The following is a 22,073-nucleotide window of genomic DNA, read 5'->3' as shown; positions in this document are numbered from 1 at the left end:
AATTTGCCATCCGCCAGTAACAACCTCTTGACCGACTGTAACCCTTCCTGATGCGGAATCACCGTATACAGGCTTGTTACATCGGCCGTAATCAACAGTACGTTATCCAATTTACCTTCCAAACAGTTTAATTTATTTAAGAGCGACGTAGTGTCCAACAAGAAATTAGGGTGTCTCTGGACCAGGGGTTGCAATATAGTGTCCAACAAAACCGACGTTGGTTGTAGTAGGCTACCCCGGGCTGATATAATTGGGCGTCCGGGGGGGGGGGGTTCACCCCTTTATGCACCTTCGGTAAGGTGTATATTAACGGGACCAAGGGGTGTGTTGGAATCAACACTTCGAATGTATCCTCTGAAATCAAATGGGCATCTCTGGCTAGAATTAGTACTTCTTTAAGTTCTTTTGTAAACACTGATGTCGGGTCTCCCCTCAATCTTGTGTACACACCAGGGTCATGCAATTGTCGAATGATCTCAGTTTTATAGTCCCCAATATCCTGAAGGACAATAGCTCCCCCTTTGTCCGCTGGGCGTATAATTAAGGTATCATTTGCCCGTAGGTTTTTAAGCGCACTCTGTTCACTACTAGTCAGGTTAGGTGGATGTTTAGTTGCTGTGGCAACATTGTTTTTAACATCATTGTCCAGAACACGAATAAAGGTCTTAATACTTGAGTTGTTGGACAGTGGGTCAAATCTGGAAGGTTGTTTGAATTGTTTAAGTTTCTCAGGTATTTTTACATCACTGCTGGTTGGTTTATCAAGGAAGAATTCTTTAAGCTTTAGTTTACGCTGGAGTTGATGTTTCTCCACATTCCAGCGTAGGTCATCAAATGATTGAGAGGGAGCGAAAGACAGCCCCTTAGACAGAAGGCTAATCTCACTCTCACTCAGTTCATGGCTTGAAAGATTTATTACTACTTCCCTCTGCCGCTTGCGGGTGGTTTCTTTGCTTTGGCGTTTGCACTGACCACCACGTCTTGTGGGTTTTCTTTTGGGGTTCCTCGTCGTGTTGTTACCCCTAAAGGGATGGTCGGGCCCCTCCGTCTATTACGTCTGGTGTCATTCTCACTTGCTGAGCTCACACCTTCTGTAGAGGTGTCAGTGTCAAACAGCGTCTTGTGTGGTTTATTGCGGCGAAAAAATGGGCGACGGTTAGTATCCTGATTGCCACCAGACAGCCATCGGTACACCTGATGGTTGTCATAATCTTTCTCAACTTTCAAAAATTTTTCTTTTTTAAATTTAATTAATTCCTGCTTATAAGTGGCCAGCTGGGATTGGATTTTGTCTAACCAGTCATTATCTTTATCAGCTTTTAGTACTGGTAGGTGATCTTGTTCAAACCCGGTAATCTTGGTCTCTACTGCGATCATCTCTTTGTTTGATTGTTCAATTACCAGCAGGGTTAAGTCCGCTGAACATTTGTTTAGTATCGAAATCCATTTACGGCAAAAGACTGGATCAAACCGGCCAATGGTTGGACAGTTCCGTACTCTCAGACCCTGTGGGATCTTTTTCGCACGGAAATAGTCACTGAGTGTGATAGCATGATAATTAAAATCTATCTCCTTTTTCTTCATTCTCAATAGATCAAAGTAAATAGATTCAGGTGTGCGGGCTTCTGCCAGACCCAATAGGTGATCCTTGCGCAGGATAGAGTCACTGTCAGGTTCGAAGTAACTGAGGAATTCCTGCAATGGAATTAGCAATGGATTGAATTGCTCACTCATTTCTGAGTTACCTTCCGCCATTATGTCAGCAACCACTGCACACAACCAATACACTTAATGTGCACAAAAGATCCACGTGAAGAGAAGGGTGATTTTGTAAAAAGCTGCTGTCAAGCAGAGATTCCTGAGCATATAGTAATATCAACTTTTGTATATTGCTCACGTGCCTTGGTCTGGTTCAGTCCCAATGTCCATAGGCTGTTCCAATATGTAGTAAGCGTCTTGACCCGGCACTGTGTAAATTGGCAACTCTGCTGCGTCCGGTGCCCCCACATCCAATAAAGGAAAAATATAGCAGGCGTCAGCGTGGCACTCCAGACAAGAATTTCAGACGGACACCAACTGTAGTCAACGTTTCATTTCTTTTATCAGAAATTTAATCAGGATACATATAACAGTGAAATACATACCTTATATACCCCACATCATCAATGCCAAATAGCTCCCATGCCTCTGGAATCCACGCCGCGCCGCCGGTACCTGTGACGTCATCAGTCCTGCGTCAACACACGCGGCTCAGAGGAGACACGTCACCATAGCAACTCACGTCCATACAACAACGTGGTGCCATGGAAACAGCACTCCTACGGGCTCACGCAGTGGACACTGAACAAAATGCGTCCAACAAACTACCGTGGCTACGTCGGCATGGTTACCCTACAGCGTTGACCTTACCAGCTACAATATACAAACAAACCCACCATATAAACCCAACATTATGAAAACTTTAAAAAACACCAAATATAAATATATGTGGTACAGTGGATAGCTGTGATCACAGAGTCTGCTCCCGGTGCCGGCTCACCAACACCAGAGCAACACCGGTTGAAGCGGACACTTGTGACGAGTGCAATAACATCGCACGTGGACGAGGACTACAAGTGGTAATATTTATGTCATTACATAGGATCTAAGACTATGTGTCAATTCAATACCAATCTCCTTAAAGAAAGTTAACATTGACCTTCATAAGGATCCATACTTCGAACAGAGGCACTTTTCTATTATTCAGGTTAAATACCAAGTCGGATGCCCACATATATAATTTGTATCTGCATATGTATTTTTAAATATTGTGTATTTTTATTATAATGTACTGTTTAAATATATTCATCATTTTTTATTGAGTAAAAACAAATAGATCAACACAGTGCGCGCTCTCTTTATTTATTTTAATGTGGCGATAGCCCATTGTAGCCTATGGGTGCATATCGCACTGCCCGAGCGGTGGTGCGGTCAGCGTGGTCGCGGGGGGGTCAGTGCATAACCTGCGACTGCCAGATGATACATCCCGGCGGTATTGCAGGGTACCGCAATGCGATGTCGGGCGATGTCACCGCCCCGGCATCTCATTCCAATGATAAATGCACCCCTATGATTGAGGTACAGATCACAGATTGTATAATTGCAGAGTAGAAGAGCATTAGGAGTTCCTGAGGCAGTTTGAACTTCCTGAGTTGACGTTGGAATCTTCTGATTCATCTTCCATAAAAGCGAGGATTTCATCAGCACAAAATGTATTTGTTTTTCTTTTAGCCATTATTCAGCAGCACACTGCAATATTGTAACACTGTGCCGTGGTGTAGAATGATGCATTCAGCTACACACAGCATAAAACCTGTAGAATCTGAGGTAAATCTGAGTAATTTGCCAAAACCGCCACTAGATGGTGCTCAAAACACATAAATGCGGTCAGAGCACTAATTACAGGATGGAAAGGAGAGCAGCAGACACCACCAGGGATGGCCATGATGGATGATGGATCGATAGTAAACTATGCAATGGCTGACCATTGATATTTTTACATATTGATGGTCATCCATTGTGTTTGTTTGATTTGGCCTGTGGGCCAATCAAAACACAGGTGGCGGGGCTTTGCAGGTGTCATGGGGGGCGGAGCTAAGCTCCTTGTCCCGGCACTTTGGGAAAAAAAAGCGAAACATCGTTTTGCTGTTCCATCGATGGAGGGAAACCATCTGGTTCTCCCCCATCGATGGCAAAAGTATTCGACATCGGGCATGAACCATCGATGATTTTGAATCATCAATGGTCGATGGCCATCCCTACACACCACGGAGATCTTCTGGGTTAGCCCGTATTGCCAGTGCTGCTGAGCCCAGAGATTCTCCGGGCAAACCACTTACGTGGTTAATGCCCCACATGCTGGGACTTGTGGTTCTCCAAGTCCCATCCTGTGGGGGTGGCTTGTTATATAGAATTCCTTTATTCGTCTCACAATGGAGAAATTTACAAGTTGGTGCTTGTCGTTCTGCCACAAAACCAAATACCTTATTTTATTCTTTTTAAATCACTGTATTGCCATCAGCCCTGCACCCACTGCCCAGGGGAGCCGGGGATAGCCGCCAGGCTTGCCCTATAGGGGGCCTTTATTGGGAGGTCCCCACTCCCCAAGCCAGGGTTGACCGGGCCACGGTGTTCATGCTTTGGCTGGGGGATCTTATGTAAAAATTGACCCCGGCTGTAAACATTGACACCACTGGCTGTCAGAGCTTGGTGCTGGTTATAAAAATATGGGGGACCCCTATATTTTTGTCCCCCATATTTTTGTAATCAGGACCGGCCCAAGGGCCCGATGCTTGTTATAGAAATACAGGAGATCCCCTGTTTAGTTTGTTCCCTGTGTTTTGGGAGGTAGCACCATCTGAAAGAGCCCAGGGCTGGTTATACTCCTGGGGGGACCCCATGCAGTTTATATTTGTTCTCTATATGTTACACAGAGAATCCTGCACAGATCTGACAGATCCATGTGATGTTCAGCAAAATACGGGTGGTAAATGTGGTCTATATTTCATTCGTATTATCTGCTGAATTCTCATTCTAATTCAGTAGTATGAATGATAGTAAATTTGCCGATCAGATAGAACTTTATGGCCATATATGACTGAGTAGTATCGATGGTGTACTCATTCCTACACTCGTATTCAGTTGATCTTGCCGTACATAAATACAGCACACAAGATGAATTCGGACGAATTTACCATTGAATGGTTACGAATTGCTTCATTCACACTCATTCGATCATGATCAATTTCCCCCAATGAGTAGAGTTTTCCTGCTGTTCCCATTCTCTGGAGCAGCAAACTGACAGCAGCATTCGCTCCCATTGACACACGGATCCCTGATAACAGAAAGCAGCAGCTGTGGATTTTATCCTTGTTATAATGTTGGGCGACTTTTGTTCCTTCCTTATTGACTTTTGCACACAGAGCGACTCCTCCACGATTGGTCAGTGTGAAAGCACTGCACTGATTGGTATTTGTCCAACTGTAACTGAGGCCCTTTGTATATGGACAAATAAAGGTTCTTACTGTGTTCCTGTAATTAATGAATATCTGCTAATTGCTGTGTAATTATTATACTGAGAGCTGACGGGGCAACCATGCTGTAGTTAATTATCTCCAATTTATTGTCCACATATAGCCATTATATAATCCCTGAGTATTAGTTATTTGGCAGCAGACTCCACTCTTCTGTAATTGTAGTGTGGGATATAAATGTGTTATATCACCCTGTAATGGGGGCACATTGTGGCTGCACCATCGCGCGTGTTACCTCCCACAGGGGCGGTGCGCAGTGATAAGAGGGATGTTGGGGTGCCTGCAGTGTGCACTGCAATACAGCGTACCCCAGTATCACATTCAGTAACATTGCCTCATGTGTCAGGGGGGGGGGGGGGCAGGAGGGTACAATCCCCCCCCATACAGTCCCTTATATGTCCCTTATAGCTCAGGTACAGAGCATGGTCCCCCTTTAGACTGTGAATGATCCCAACCCCCTCTTCTGTACAATGGTTTCATCTGCCAGTATCTGTAACACAGTGTGATTGGTTGTTAACAATCGGAGGGAAAATGCAGCCACTAAGCTGCCTTTAAAATTACTTCACAGCTGATTGGCTGACAAAATTGTTTGGCATTTGGTGTAACCAATCAATGATGAGCAGCTTCTCCTCAGTGACAGAATATGTTTGTGTTCCTTTCACTGTGACTGATCCCCTTATACCTATTCCTATTGGGTGTTCAGATCATGTGACCTGGTTTCCTCCCAGTAAGTAGCATGTCACATACATTCTATATTACATGTTACACATGAGATTCCCCACATGCTTACATACATGTTGTCACACACATTATATATTATGTTACACGCGTGATGTCGCACATCTTGTGTGTCACGTGTTGAATACACAATGACATGACAGCACGTGTACTGCTCCCGTGTAACATGTTCCTGTGCTGTGTGCAGGTCTCCATTCCGTCCAGCTGATGAAAGGATGTGAGCTGAGAGATGACGGCAGCACCGCTGGGTATTATCAGTACGGATATGATGGGAGAGACTTCATCCACCTGGACACAGAGAGATGGATCCATATCCCCACCATGCACGAGGCTCAGATCACTACACAGAGATGGAACAGACCCGATGTACAAGAGGGGGAGAGAAACAAGAATTATCTGCAGAATCTCTGTATAGAGTCACTGAAGAGATACATCACCTATGGGAGAGAGGATCTGGAGAGGAGAGGTGACACCACACATTATATACACTGTATATACCTGTATCACATTTATATTACACCCATCATACATCCCTATCAGTTATACTGGTCATATCCTCATGTGTCTCATTACATTATACTGTCCTGTACTCAGTGGTGTAACAATGGGAGAGAGGATCTGGGGAAGAGAGGTGACACCACACATTATATACACTGTATATACCTGTATCACATTTATATTACACCCATCATACATCCCTATCAGTTATACTGGTCATATCCTCATGTGTCTCATTACATTATACTGTCCTGTACTCAGTGGTGTAACAATGGGAGAGAGGATCTGGGGAAGAGAGGTGACACCACACATTATATACACTGTATATACCTGTATCACATTTATATTACACCCATCATACATCCCTATCAGTTATACTGGTCATTTCCTCATGTGTCTCATTACATTATACTGTCCTGTACTCAGTGGTGTAACAATGGGAGAGAGGATCTGGGGGAGAGAGGTGACACCACACATTATATACACTGTATATACCTGTATCACATTTATATTACACCCATCATACATCCCTATCAGTTATACTGGTCATATCCTCATGTGTCTCATTACATTATACTGTCCTGTACTCAGTGGTGTAACAATGGGAGAGAGGATCTGGGGAAGAGAGGTGACACCACACATTATATACACTGTATATACCTGTATCACATTTATATTACACCCATCATACATCCCTATCAGTTATACTGGTCATATCCTCATGTGTCTCATTACATTATACTGTCCTGTACTCAGTGGTGTAACAATGGGAGAGAGGATCTGGGGAAGAGAGGTGACACCACACATTATATACACTGTATATACCTGTATCACATTTATATTACACCCATCATACATCCCTATCAGTTATACTGGTCATTTCCTCATGTGTCTCATTACATTATACTGTCCTGTACTCAGTGGTGTAACAATGGGAGAGAGGATCTGGGGGAGAGAGGTGACACCACACATTATATACACTGTATATACCTGTATCACATTTATATTACACCCATCATACATCCCTATCAGTTATACTGGTCATTTCCTCATGTGTCTCATTACATTATACTGTCCTGTACTCAGTGGTGTAACAATGGGAGAGAGGATCTGGGGAAGAGAGGTGACACCACACATTATATACACTGTATATACCTGTATCACATTTATATTACACCCCATCATACATCCCTATCAGTTATACTGGTCATATCCTCATGTGTCTCATTACATTATACTGTCCTGTACTCAGTGGTGTAACAATGGGAGAGAGGATCTGGGGAAGAGAGGTGACACCACACATTATATACACTGTATATACCTGTATCACATTTATATTACACCCATCATACATCCCTATCAGTTATACTGGTCATTTCCTCATGTGTCTCATTATATTATACTGTCCTGTACTCAGTGGTGTAACAATGGGAGAGAGGATCTGGGGAAGAGAGGTGACACCACACATTATATACACTGTATATACCTGTATCACATTTATATTACACCCCATCATACATCCCTATCAGTTATACTGGTCATATCCTCATGTGTCTCATTACATTATACTGTCCTGTACTCAGTGGTGTAACAATGGGAGAGAGGATCTGGGGAAGAGAGGTGACACCGCACATTATATACACTGTATCTATATACCTGTATCACATTTAAATTACACCCATCATACATCCCTATCAGTTATACTGGTCATATCCTCATGTGTCTCATTACATTATACTGTCCTGTACTCAGTGGTGTAACAATGGGAGAGAGGATCTGGGGAAGAGAGGTGACACCACACATTATATACACTGTATCTATATACCTGTATTACATTTATATTACACCCATCATACATCCCTATCAGTTATACTGGTCATTTCCTCATGTGTCTCATTACATTATACTGTCCTGTACTCAGTGGTGTAACAATGGGAGAGATGATCTGGGGAAGAGAGGTGACACCACACATTATATACACTGTATCTATATACCTATATCACATTTATATTACACCCCATCATACATCCCTATCAGTTATACTGGTCATTACCTCATGTGTCTCATTACATTATACTGTCCTGTACTCAGTGGTGTAACAATGGGAGAGAGGATCTGGGGAAGAGAGGTGACACCACACATTATATACACTGTATCTACCTGTATCACATTTATATTACACCCATCATACATCCCTATCAGTTATACTGGTCATATCCTCATGTGTCTCATTACATTATACTGTCCTGTACTCATTGGTGTAACAATGGGAGAGAGGATCTGGGGAAGAGAGGTGACACCACACATTATATACACTGTATCTATATACCTGTATCACATTTATATTACACCCATCATACATCCCTATCAGATATACTGGTCATATCCTCATGTGTCTCATTACATTATACTGTCCTGTACTCATTGGTGTAACAATGGGAGAGAGGATCTGGGGAAGAGAGGTGACACCACACATTATATACACTGTATCTATATACCTGTATCACATTTATATTACACCCATCATACATCCCTATCAGTTATACTGGTCATATCCTCATGTGTCTCATTACATTATACTGTCCTGTACTCAGTGGTGTAACAATGGGAGAGAGGATCTGGGGAAGAGAGGTGACACCACACATTATATACACTGTATCTATATACCTGTATCACATTTATATTACACCCATCATACATCCCTATCAGTTATACTGGTCATATCCTCATGTGTCTCATTACATTATACTGTCCTGTACTCAGTGATGTAACAATGGGAGAGAGGATCTGGGGAAGAGAGGTGACACCACACATTATATACACTGTATATACCTGTATCACATTTATATTACACCCATCATACATCCCTATCAGTTATACTGGTCATATCCTCATGTGTCTCATTACATTATACTGTCCTGTACTCAGTGATGTAACAATGGGAGAGAGGATCTGGGGAAGAGAGGTGACACCCCACATTATATACACTGTATCTATATACCTGTATCACATTTATATTACACCCATCATACATCCCTATCAGTTATACTGGTCATTTCCTCATGTGTCTCATTACATTATACTGTCCTGTACTCAGTGGTGTAACAATGGGAGAGAGGATCTGGGGCAGAGAGGTGACACCACACATTATATACACTGTATATACCTGTATCACATTTATATTACACCCATCATACATCCCTATCAGTTATACTGGTCATATCCTCATGTGTCTCATTACATTATACTGTCCTGTACTCAGTGGTGTAACAATGGGAGAGAGGATCTGGGGAAGAGAGGTGACACCACACATTATATACACTGTATATACCTGTATCACATTTATATTACACCCATCATACATCCCTATCAGTTATACTGGTCATATCCTCATGTGTCTCATTACATTATACTGTCCTGTACTCAGTGGTGTAACAATGGGAGAGAGGATCTGGGGAAGAGAGGTGACACCACACATTATATACACTGTATATACCTGTATCACATGTATATTACACCCATCATACATCCCTATCAGTTATACTGGTCATTTCCTCATGTGTCTCATTACATTATACTGTCCTGTACTCAGTGGTGTAACAATGGGAGAGAGGATCTGGGGGAGAGAGGTGACACCACACATTATATACACTGTATATACCTGTATCACATTTATATTACACCCATCATACATCCCTATCAGTGATACTGGTCATATCCTCATGTGTCTCATTACATTATACTGTCCTGTACTCAGTGGTGTAACAATGGGAGAGAGGATCTGGGGAAGAGAGGTGACACCACACATTATATACACTGTATATACCTGTATCACATTTATATTACACCCCATCATACATCCCTATCAGTTATACTGGTCATATCCTCATGTGTCTCATTACATTATACTGTCCTGTACTCAATGGTGTAACAATGGGAGAGAGGATCTGGGGAAGAGAGGTGACTCCCCACATTATATACACTGTATCTATATACCTGTATCACATTTATATTACACCCATCATACATCCCTATCAGTGATACTGGTCATATCCTCATGTGTCTCATTACATTATACTGTCCTGTACTCAGTGGTGTAACAATGGGAGAGAGGATCTGGGGGAGAGAGGTGACACCACACATTATATACACTGTGTATACCTGTATCACAGTTATATTACACCCATCATACATCCCTATCAGTGATACTGGTCATTTCCTCATGTGTCTCATTACATTATACTGTCCTGTACTCAGTGGTGTAACAATGGGAGAGAGGATCTGGGGGAGAGAGGTGACACCACACATTATATACACTGTATATACCTGTATCACCTGTATATTACACCCATCATACATCCCTATCAGTTATACTGGTCATTTCCTCATGTGTCTCATTACATTATACTGTCCTGTACTCAGTGGTGTAACAATGGGAGAGAGGATCTGGGGGAGAGAGGTGACACCACACATTATATACACTGTATATACCTGTATCACATGTATATTACACCCATCATACATCCCTATCAGTTATACTGGTCATTTCCTCATGTGTCTCATTACATTATACTGTCCTGTACTCAGTGGTGTAACAATGGGAGAGAGGATCTGGGGAAGAGAGGTGACACCACACATTATATACACTGTATCTATATACCTGTATCACATTTATATTACACCCATCATACATCCCTATCAGTTATACTGGTCATTTCCTCATGTGTCTCATTACATTATACTGTCCTGTACTCAGTGGTGTAACAATGGGAGAGAGGATCTGGGGAAGAGAGGTGACACCACACATTATATACACTGTATATACCTGTATCACATTTATATTACACCCATCATACATCCCTATCAGTTATACTGGTCATATCCTCATGTGTCTCATTACATTATACTGTCCTGTACTCAGTGGTGTAACAATGGGAGAGAGGATCTGGGGAAGAGAGGTGACACCACACATTATATACACTGTATATACCTGTATCACATTTATATTACACCCCATCATACATCCCTATCAGTTATACTGGTCATTTCCTCATGTGTCTCATTACATTATACTGTCCTGTACTCTGTGGTGTAACAATGGGAGAGAGGATCTGGGGAAGAGAGGTGACACCACACATTATACAGTATACACTGTATATACCTGTATCACATTTATATTACACCCATCATACATCCCTATCAGTTATACTGGTCATATCCTCATGTGTCTCATTACATTATACTGTCCTGTACTCAGTGGTGTAACAATGGGAGAGAGGATCTGGGGAAGAGAGGTGACACCACACATTATATACACTGTATATACCTGTATCACATTTATATTACACCCATCATACATCCCTATCAGTTATACTGGTCATTTCCTCATGTGTCTCATTACATTATACTGTCCTGTACTCAGTGGTGTAACAATGGGAGAGAGGATCTGGGGAAGAGAGGTGACACCACACATTATATACATACACTGTATCTATATAACTGTATCACATTTATATTACACCCATCATACATCCCTATCAGTTATACTGGTCATATCCTCATGTGTCTCATTACATTATACTGTCCTGTACTCAGTGGTGTAACAATGGGAGAGAGGATCTGGGGAAGAGAGGTGACACCACACATTATATACACTGTATCTATATACCTGTATCACATTTATATTACACCCATCATACATCCCTATCAGTTATACTGGTCATATCCTCATGTGTCTCATTACATTATACTGTCCTGTACTCAGTGGTGTAACAATGGGAGAGAGGATCTGGGGAAGAGAGGTGACACTGCACATTATATACACTGTATATACCTGTATCACATTTATATTACACCCCATCATACATCCCTATCAGTTATACTGGTCATATCCTCATGTGTCTCATTACATTATACTGTCCTGTACTCAGTGGTGTAACAATGGGAGAGAGGATCTGGGGAAGAGAGGTGACACCACACATTATATACACTGTATATACCTGTATCACATTTATATTACACCCATCATACATCCCTATCCGTTATACTGGTCATATCCTCATGTGTCTCATTACATTATACTGTCCTGTACTCAGTGGTGTAACAATGGGAGAGAGGATCTGGGGAAGAGAGGTGACACCACACATTATATACACTGTATCTATATACCTGTATCACATTTATATTACACCCATCATACATCCCTATCAGTTATACTGGTCATATCCTCATGTGTCTCATTACATTATACTGTCCTGTACTCAGTGGTGTAACAATGGGAGAGAGGATCTGGGGAAGAGAGGTGACACCACACATTATATACACTGTATCTATATACCTGTATCACATTTATATTACACCTCATCATACATCCCTATCAGTTATACTGGTCATTTCCTCATGTGTCTCATTACATTATACTGTCCTGTACTCAGTGGTGTAACAATGGAAGAGAGGATCTGGGGAAGAGAGGTGACACCACACATTATATACACTGTATCTATATACCTGTATCACATTTATATTACACCCATCATACATCCCTATCAGTTATACTGGTCATTTCCTCATGTGTCTCATTACATTATACTGTCCTGTACTCAGTGGTGTAACAATGGGAGAGAGGATCTGGGGGAGAGAGGTGACACCACACATTATATACACTGTATATACCTGTATCACATTTATATTACACCCATCATACATCCCTATCAGTTATACTGGTCATATCCTCATGTGTCTCATTACATTATACTGTCCTGTACTCAGTGGTGTAACAATGGGAGAGAGGATCTGGGGAAGAGAGGTGACACCACACATTATATACACTGTATATACCTGTATCACATTTATATTACACCCATCATACATCCCTATCAGTTATACTGGTCATTTCCTCATGTGTCTCATTACATTATACTGTCCTGTACTCAGTGGTGTAACAATGGGAGAGAGGATCTGGGGAAGAGAGGTGACACCACACATTATATACATACACTGTATCTATATAACTGTATCACATTTATATTACACCCCATCATACATCCCTATCAGTTATACTGGTCATATCCTCATGTGTCTCATTACATTATACTGTCCTGTACTCAGTGGTGTAACAATGGGAGAGAGGATCTGGGGAAGAGAGGTGACACCACACATTATATACACTGTATCTATATACCTGTATCACATTTATATTACACCCATCATACATCCCTATCAGTTATACTGGTCATATCCTCATGTGTCTCATTACATTATACTGTCCTGTACTCAGTGGTGTAACAATGGGAGAGAGGATCTGGGGAAGAGAGGTGACACCACACATTATATACACTGTATCTATATACCTGTATCACATTTATATTACACCCATCATACATCCCTATCAGTTATACTGGTCATATCCTCATGTGTCTCATTACATTATACTGTCCTGTACTCAGTGGTGTAACAATGGGAGAGAGGATCTGGGGAAGAGAGGTGACACTACACATTATATACACTGTATCTATATACCTGTATCACATTTATATTACACCCCATCATACATCTCTATCAGTTATACTGGTCATTTCCTCATGTGTCTCATTACATTATACTGTCCTGTACTCAGTGGTGTAACAATGGGAGAGAGGATCTGGGGAAGAGAGGTGACACCACACATTATATACACTGTATATACCTGTATCACATTTATATTACACCCCGTCATACATCCCTATCAGTTATACTGGTCATTTCCTCATGTGTCTCATTACATTATACTGTCCTGTACTCAGTGGTGTAACAATGGGAGAGAGGATCTGGGGAAGAGAGGTGACACCACACATTATATACACTGTATATACCTGTATCACATTTATATTACACCCATCATACATCCCTATCAGTTATACTGGTCATTTCCTCATGTGTCTCATTACATTATACTGTCCTGTACTCAGTGGTGTAACAATGGGAGAGAGGATCTGGGGAAGAGAGGTGACACCACACATTATATACACTGTATCTATATACCTGTATCACATTTATATTACACCCATCATACATCCCTATCAGTTATACTGGTCATATCCTCATGTGTCTCATTACATTATACTGTCCTGTACTCAGTGGTGTAACAATGGGAGAGAGGATCTGGGGAAGAGAGGTGACACCGCACATTATATACACTGTATATACCTGTATCACATTTATATTACACCCCATCATACATCCCTATCAGTTATACTGGTCATATCCTCATGTGTCTCATTACATTATACTGTCCTGTACTCAGTGGTGTAACAATGGGAGAGAGGATCTGGGGAAGAGAGGTGACACCACACATTATATACACTGTATATACCTGTATCACATTTATATTACACCCATCATACATCCCTATCCGTTATACTGGTCATATCCTCATGTGTCTCATTACATTATACTGTCCTGTACTCAGTGGTGTAACAATGGGAGAGAGGATCTGGGGAAGAGAGGTGACACCACACATTATATACACTGTATCTATATACCTGTATCACATTTATATTACACCCATCATACATCCCTATCAGTTATACTGGTCATATCCTCATGTGTCTCATTACATTATACTGTCCTGTACTCAGTGGTGTAACAATGGGAGAGAGGATCTGGGGAAGAGAGGTGACACCACACATTATATACACTGTATCTATATACCTGTATCACATTTATATTACACCTCATCATACATCCCTATCAGTTATACTGGTCATTTCCTCATGTGTCTCATTACATTATACTGTCCTGTACTCAGTGGTGTAACAATGGGAGAGAGGATCTGGGGAAGAGAGGTGACACCACACATTATATACACTGTATCTATATACCTGTATCACATTTATATTACACCCATCATACATCCCTATCAGTTATACTGGTCATTTCCTCATGTGTCTCATTACATTATACTGTCCTGTACTCAGTGGTGTAACAATGGGAGAGAGGATCTGGGGGAGAGAGGTGACACCACACATTATATACACTGTATATACCTGTATCACATTTATATTACACCCATCATACATCCCTATCAGTTATACTGGTCATATCCTCATGTGTCTCATTACATTATACTGTCCTGTACTCAGTGGTGTAACAATGGGAGAGAGGATCTGGGGAAGAGAGGTGACACCACACATTATATACACTGTATATACCTGTATCACATTTATATTACACCCATCATACATCCCTATCAGTTATACTGGTCATTTCCTCATGTGTCTCATTACATTATACTGTCCTGTACTCAGTGGTGTAACAATGGGAGAGAGGATCTGGGGAAGAGAGGTGACACCACACATTATATACATACACTGTATCTATATAACTGTATCACATTTATATTACACCCCATCATACATCCCTATCAGTTATACTGGTCATATCCTCATGTGTCTCATTACATTATACTGTCCTGTACTCAGTGGTGTAACAATGGGAGAGAGGATCTGGGGAAGAGAGGTGACACCACACATTATATACACTGTATCTATATACCTGTATCACATTTATATTACACCCATCATACATCCCTATCAGTTATACTGGTCATATCCTCATGTGTCTCATTACATTATACTGTCCTGTACTCAGTGGTGTAACAATGGGAGAGAGGATCTGGGGAAGAGAGGTGACACCACACATTATATACACTGTATCTATATACCTGTATCACATTTATATTACACCCATCATACATCCCTATCAGTTATACTGGTCATATCCTCATGTGTCTCATTACATTATACTGTCCTGTACTCAGTGGTGTAACAATGGGAGAGAGGATCTGGGGAAGAGAGGTGACACTACACATTATATACACTGTATCTATATACCTGTATCACATTTATATTACACCCCATCATACATCTCTATCAGTTATACTGGTCATTTCCTCATGTGTCTCATTACATTATACTGTCCTGTACTCAGTGGTGTAACAATGGGAGAGAGGATCTGGGGAAGAGAGGTGACACCACACATTATATACACTGTATATACCTGTATCACATTTATATTACACCCCATCATACATCCCTATCAGTTATACTGGTCATTTCCTCATGTGTCTCATTACATTATACTGTCCTGTACTCAGTGGTGTAACAATGGGAGAGAGGATCTGGGGAAGAGAGGTGACACCACACATTATATACACTGTATATACCTGTATCACATTTATATTACACCCATCATACATCCCTATCAGTTATACTGGTCATTTCCTCATGTGTCTCATTACATTATACTGTCCTGTACTCAGTGGTGTAACAATGGGAGAGAGGATCTGGGGAAGAGAGGTGACACCACACATTATATACACTGTATCTATATACCTGTATCACATTTATATTACACCCATCATACATCCCTATCAGTTATACTGGTCATTTCCTCATGTGTCTCATTACATTATACTGTCCTGTACTCAGTGGTGTAACAATGGGAGAGAGGATCTGGGGAAGAGAGGTGACACCACACATTATATACACTGTATCTATATACCTGTATCACATTTATATTACACCCATCATACATCCCTATCAGTTATACTGGTCATATCCTCATGTGTCTCATTACATTATACTGTCCTGTACTCAGTGGTGTAACAATGGGAGAGAGGATCTGGGGAAGAGAGGTGACACCACACATTATATACACTGTATCTATATACCTGTATCACATTTATATTACACCCATCATACATCCCTATCAGTTATACTGGTCATATCCTCATGTGTCTCATTACATTATACTGTCCTGTACTCAGTGGTGTAACAATGGGAGAGAGGATCTGGGGAAGAGAGGTGACACCACACATTATAAACACTGTATATACCTGTATCACATTTATATTACACCCATCATACATCCCTATCAGTTATACTGGTCATTTCCTCATGTGTCTCATTACATTATACTGTCCTGTACTCAGTGGTGTAACAATGGGAGAGAGGATCTGGGGAAGAGAGGTGACACCACACATTATATACACTGTATCTATATACCTGTATCACATTTATATTACACCCCATCATACATCCCTATCAGTTATACTGGTCATTTCCTCATGTGTCTCATTACATTATACTGTCCTGTACTCAGTAGTGTAACAATGGGAGAGAGGATCTGGGGAAGAGAGGTGACACCACACATTATATACACTGTATATACCTGTATCACATTTATATTACACCCATCATACATCCCTATCAGTTATACTGGTCATATCCTCATGTGTCTCATTACATTATACTGTCCTGTACTCAGTGGTGTAACAATGGGAGAGAGGATCTGGGGAAGAGAGGTGACACAACACATTATATACACTGTATCTATATACCTGTATCACATTTATATTACACCCATCATACATCCCTATCAGTTATACTGGTCATTTCCTCATGTGTCTCATTACATTATACTGTCCTGTACTCAGTGGTGTAACAATGGGAGAGAGGATCTGGGGAAGAGAGGTGACACCACACATTATATACACTGTATATACCTGTATCACATTTATATTACACCCATCATACATCCCTATCAGTTATACTGGTCATATCCTCATGTGTCTCATTACATTATACTGTCCTGTACTCAGTGGTGTAACAATGGGAGAGAGGATCTGGGGAAGAGAGGTGACACCACACATTATATACACTGTATCTATATACCTGTATCACATTTATATTACACCCATCATACATCCCTATCAGTTATACTGGTCATATCCTCATGTGTCTCATTACATTATACTGTCCTGTACTCAGTGGTGTAACAATGGGAGAGAGGATCTGGGGAAGAGAGGTGACACCACACATTATATACACTGTATCTATATACCTGTATCACATTTATATTACACCTCATCATACATCCCTATCAGTTATACTGGTCATTTCCTCATGTGTCTCATTACATTATACTGTCCTGTACTCAGTGGTGTAACAATGGGAGAGAGGATCTGGGGAAGAGAGGTGACACCACACATTATATACACTGTATCTATATACCTGTATCACATTTATATTACACCCATCATACATCCCTATCAGTTATACTGGTCATTTCCTCATGTGTCTCATTACATTATACTGTCCTGTACTCAGTGGTGTAACAATGGGAGAGAGGATCTGGGGGAGAGAGGTGACACCACACATTATATACACTGTATATACCTGTATCACATTTATATTACACCCATCATACATCCCTATCAGTTATACTGGTCATATCCTCATGTGTCTCATTACATTATACTGTCCTGTACTCAGTGGTGTAACAATGGGAGAGAGGATCTGGGGAAGAGAGGTGACACCACACATTATATACACTGTATATACCTGTATCACATTTATATTACACCCATCATACATCCCTATCAGTTATACTGGTCATTTCCTCATGTGTCTCATTACATTATACTGTCCTGTACTCAGTGGTGTAACAATGGGAGAGAGGATCTGGGGAAGAGAGGTGACACCACACATTATATACATACACTGTATCTATATAACTGTATCACATTTATATTACACCCCATCATACATCCCTATCAGTTATACTGGTCATATCCTCATGTGTCTCATTACATTATACTGTCCTGTACTCAGTGGTGTAACAATGGGAGAGAGGATCTGGGGAAGAGAGGTGACACCACACATTATATACACTGTATCTATATACCTGTATCACATTTATATTACACCCATCATACATCCCTATCAGTTATACTGGTCATATCCTCATGTGTCTCATTACATTATACTGTCCTGTACTCAGTGGTGTAACAATGGGAGAGAGGATCTGGGGAAGAGAGGTGACACCACACATTATATACACTGTATCTATATACCTGTATCACATTTATATTACACCCATCATACATCCCTATCAGTTATACTGGTCATATCCTCATGTGTCTCATTACATTATACTGTCCTGTACTCAGTGGTGTAACAATGGGAGAGAGGATCTGGGGAAGAGAGGTGACACTACACATTATATACACTGTATCTATATACCTGTATCACATTTATATTACACCCCATCATACATCTCTATCAGTTATACTGGTCATTTCCTCATGTGTCTCATTACATTATACTGTCCTGTACTCAGTGGTGTAACAATGGGAGAGAGGATCTGGGGAAGAGAGGTGACACCACACATTATATACACTGTATATACCTGTATCACATTTATATTACACCCCATCATACATCCCTATCAGTTATACTGGTCATTTCCTCATGTGTCTCATTACATTATACTGTCCTGTACTCAGTGGTGTAACAATGGGAGAGAGGATCTGGGGAAGAGAGGTGACACCACACATTATATACACTGTATATACCTGTATCACATTTATATTACACCCATCATACATCCCTATCAGTTATACTGGTCATTTCCTCATGTGTCTCATTACATTATACTGTCCTGTACTCAGTGGTGTAACAATGGGAGAGAGGATCTGGGGAAGAGAGGTGACACCACACATTATATACACTGTATCTATATACCTGTATCACATTTATATTACACCCATCATACATCCCTATCAGTTATACTGGTCATATCCTCATGTGTCTCATTACATTATACTGTCCTGTACTCAGTGGTGTAACAATGGGAGAGAGGATCTGGGGAAGAGAGGTGACACCGCACATTATATACACTGTATATACCTGTATCACATTTATATTACACCCCATCATACATCCCTATCAGTTATACTGGTCATATCCTCATGTGTCTCATTACATTATACTGTCCTGTACTCAGTGGTGTAACAATGGGAGAGAGGATCTGGGGAAGAGAGGTGACACCACACATTATATACACTGTATATACCTGTATCACATTTATATTACACCCATCATACATCCCTATCCGTTATACTGGTCATATCCTCATGTGTCTCATTACATTATACTGTCCTGTACTCAGTGGTGTAACAATGGGAGAGAGGATCTGGGGAAGAGAGGTGACACCACACATTATATACACTGTATCTATATACCTGTATCACATTTATATTACACCCATCATACATCCCTATCAGTTATACTGGTCATATCCTCATGTGTCTCATTACATTATACTGTCCTGTACTCAGTGGTGTAACAATGGGAGAGAGGATCTGGGGAAGAGAGGTGACACCACACATTATATACACTGTATCTATATACCTGTATCACATTTATATTACACCTCATCATACATCCCTATCAGTTATACTGGTCATTTCCTCATGTGTCTCATTACATTATACTGTCCTGTACTCAGTGGTGTAACAATGGGAGAGAGGATCTGGGGAAGAGAGGTGACACCACACATTATATACACTGTATCTATATACCTGTATCACATTTATATTACACCCATCATACATCCCTATCAGTTATACTGGTCATTTCCTCATGTGTCTCATTACATTATACTGTCCTGTACTCAGTGGTGTAACAATGGGAGAGAGGATCTGGGGGAGAGAGGTGACACCACACATTATATACACTGTATATACCTGTATCACATTTATATTACACCCATCATACATCCCTATCAGTTATACTGGTCATATCCTCATGTGTCTCATTACATTATACTGTCCTGTACTCAGTGGTGTAACAATGGGAGAGAGGATCTGGGGAAGAGAGGTGACACCACACATTATATACACTGTATATACCTGTATCACATTTATATTACACCCATCATACATCCCTATCAGTTATACTGGTCATTTCCTCATGTGTCTCATTACATTATACTGTCCTGTACTCAGTGGTGTAACAATGGGAGAGAGGATCTGGGGAAAAGAGGTGACACCACACATTATATACATACACTGTATCTATATAACTGTATCACATTTATATTACACCCATCATACATCCCTATCAGTTATACTGGTCATATCCTCATGTGTCTCATTACATTATACTGTCCTGTACTCAGTGGTGTAACAATGGGAGAGAGGATCTGGGGAAGAGAGGTGACACCACACATTATATACACTGTATCTATATACCTGTATCACATTTATATTACACCCATCATACATCCCTATCAGTTATACTGGTCATATCCTCATGTGTCTCATTACATTATACTGTCCTGTACTCAGTGGTGTAACAATGGGAGAGAGGATCTGGGGAAGAGAGGTGACACCACACATTATATACACTGTATCTATATACCTGTATCACATTTATATTACACCCATCATACATCCCTATCAGTTATACTGGTCATATCCTCATGTGTCTCATTACATTATACTGTCCTGTACTCAGTGGTGTAACAATGGGAGAGAGGATCTGGGGAAGAGAGGTGACACCACACATTATATACACTGTATCTATATACCTGTATCACATTTATATTACACCCCATCATACATCTCTATCAGTTATACTGGTCATTTCCTCATGTGTCTCATTACATTATACTGTCCTGTACTCAGTGGTGTAACAATGGGAGAGAGGATCTGGGGAAGAGAGGTGACACCACACATTATATACACTGTATATACCTGTATCACATTTATATTACACCCCATCATACATCCCTATCAGTTATACTGGTCATTTCCTCATGTGTCTCATTACATTATACTGTCCTGTACTCAGTGGTGTAACAATGGGAGAGAGGATCTGGGGAAGAGAGGTGACACCACACATTATATACACTGTATATACCTGTATCACATTTATATTACAA

At 40.8% G+C, this 22,073-nt stretch overlaps 1 protein-coding gene across 2 annotated transcripts in view; it reads left to right on the top strand.

Moving 5' to 3' along the window:
• Window positions 1–22,073, top strand: part of LOC146036352 (class I histocompatibility antigen, F10 alpha chain-like) — a 143,452-nt gene that overhangs the window by 26,761 nt on the left and 94,618 nt on the right. For both annotated transcript variants that reach the window (XR_014460805.1, XM_083160306.1), the window contains exon 3: window positions 5,998–6,276. Coding sequence is in view for 1 of the 2 variants with exons in the window: in XM_083160306.1 (XP_083016432.1) it covers window positions 5,998–6,276 (279 nt within the window). In the remaining variant the exon portion in view is untranslated. The remainder of the gene's footprint in view (window positions 1–5,997; window positions 6,277–22,073) is intronic.

Source organism: Crinia signifera, chromosome 9 (genome assembly GCF_055691185.1).
Source record: "Crinia signifera chromosome 9, ASM5569118v1, whole genome shotgun sequence".
Lineage (NCBI taxonomy): Eukaryota > Metazoa > Chordata > Amphibia > Anura > Myobatrachidae > Crinia > Crinia signifera.
This window is presented reverse-complemented; position numbering and strand designations above follow the sequence as displayed.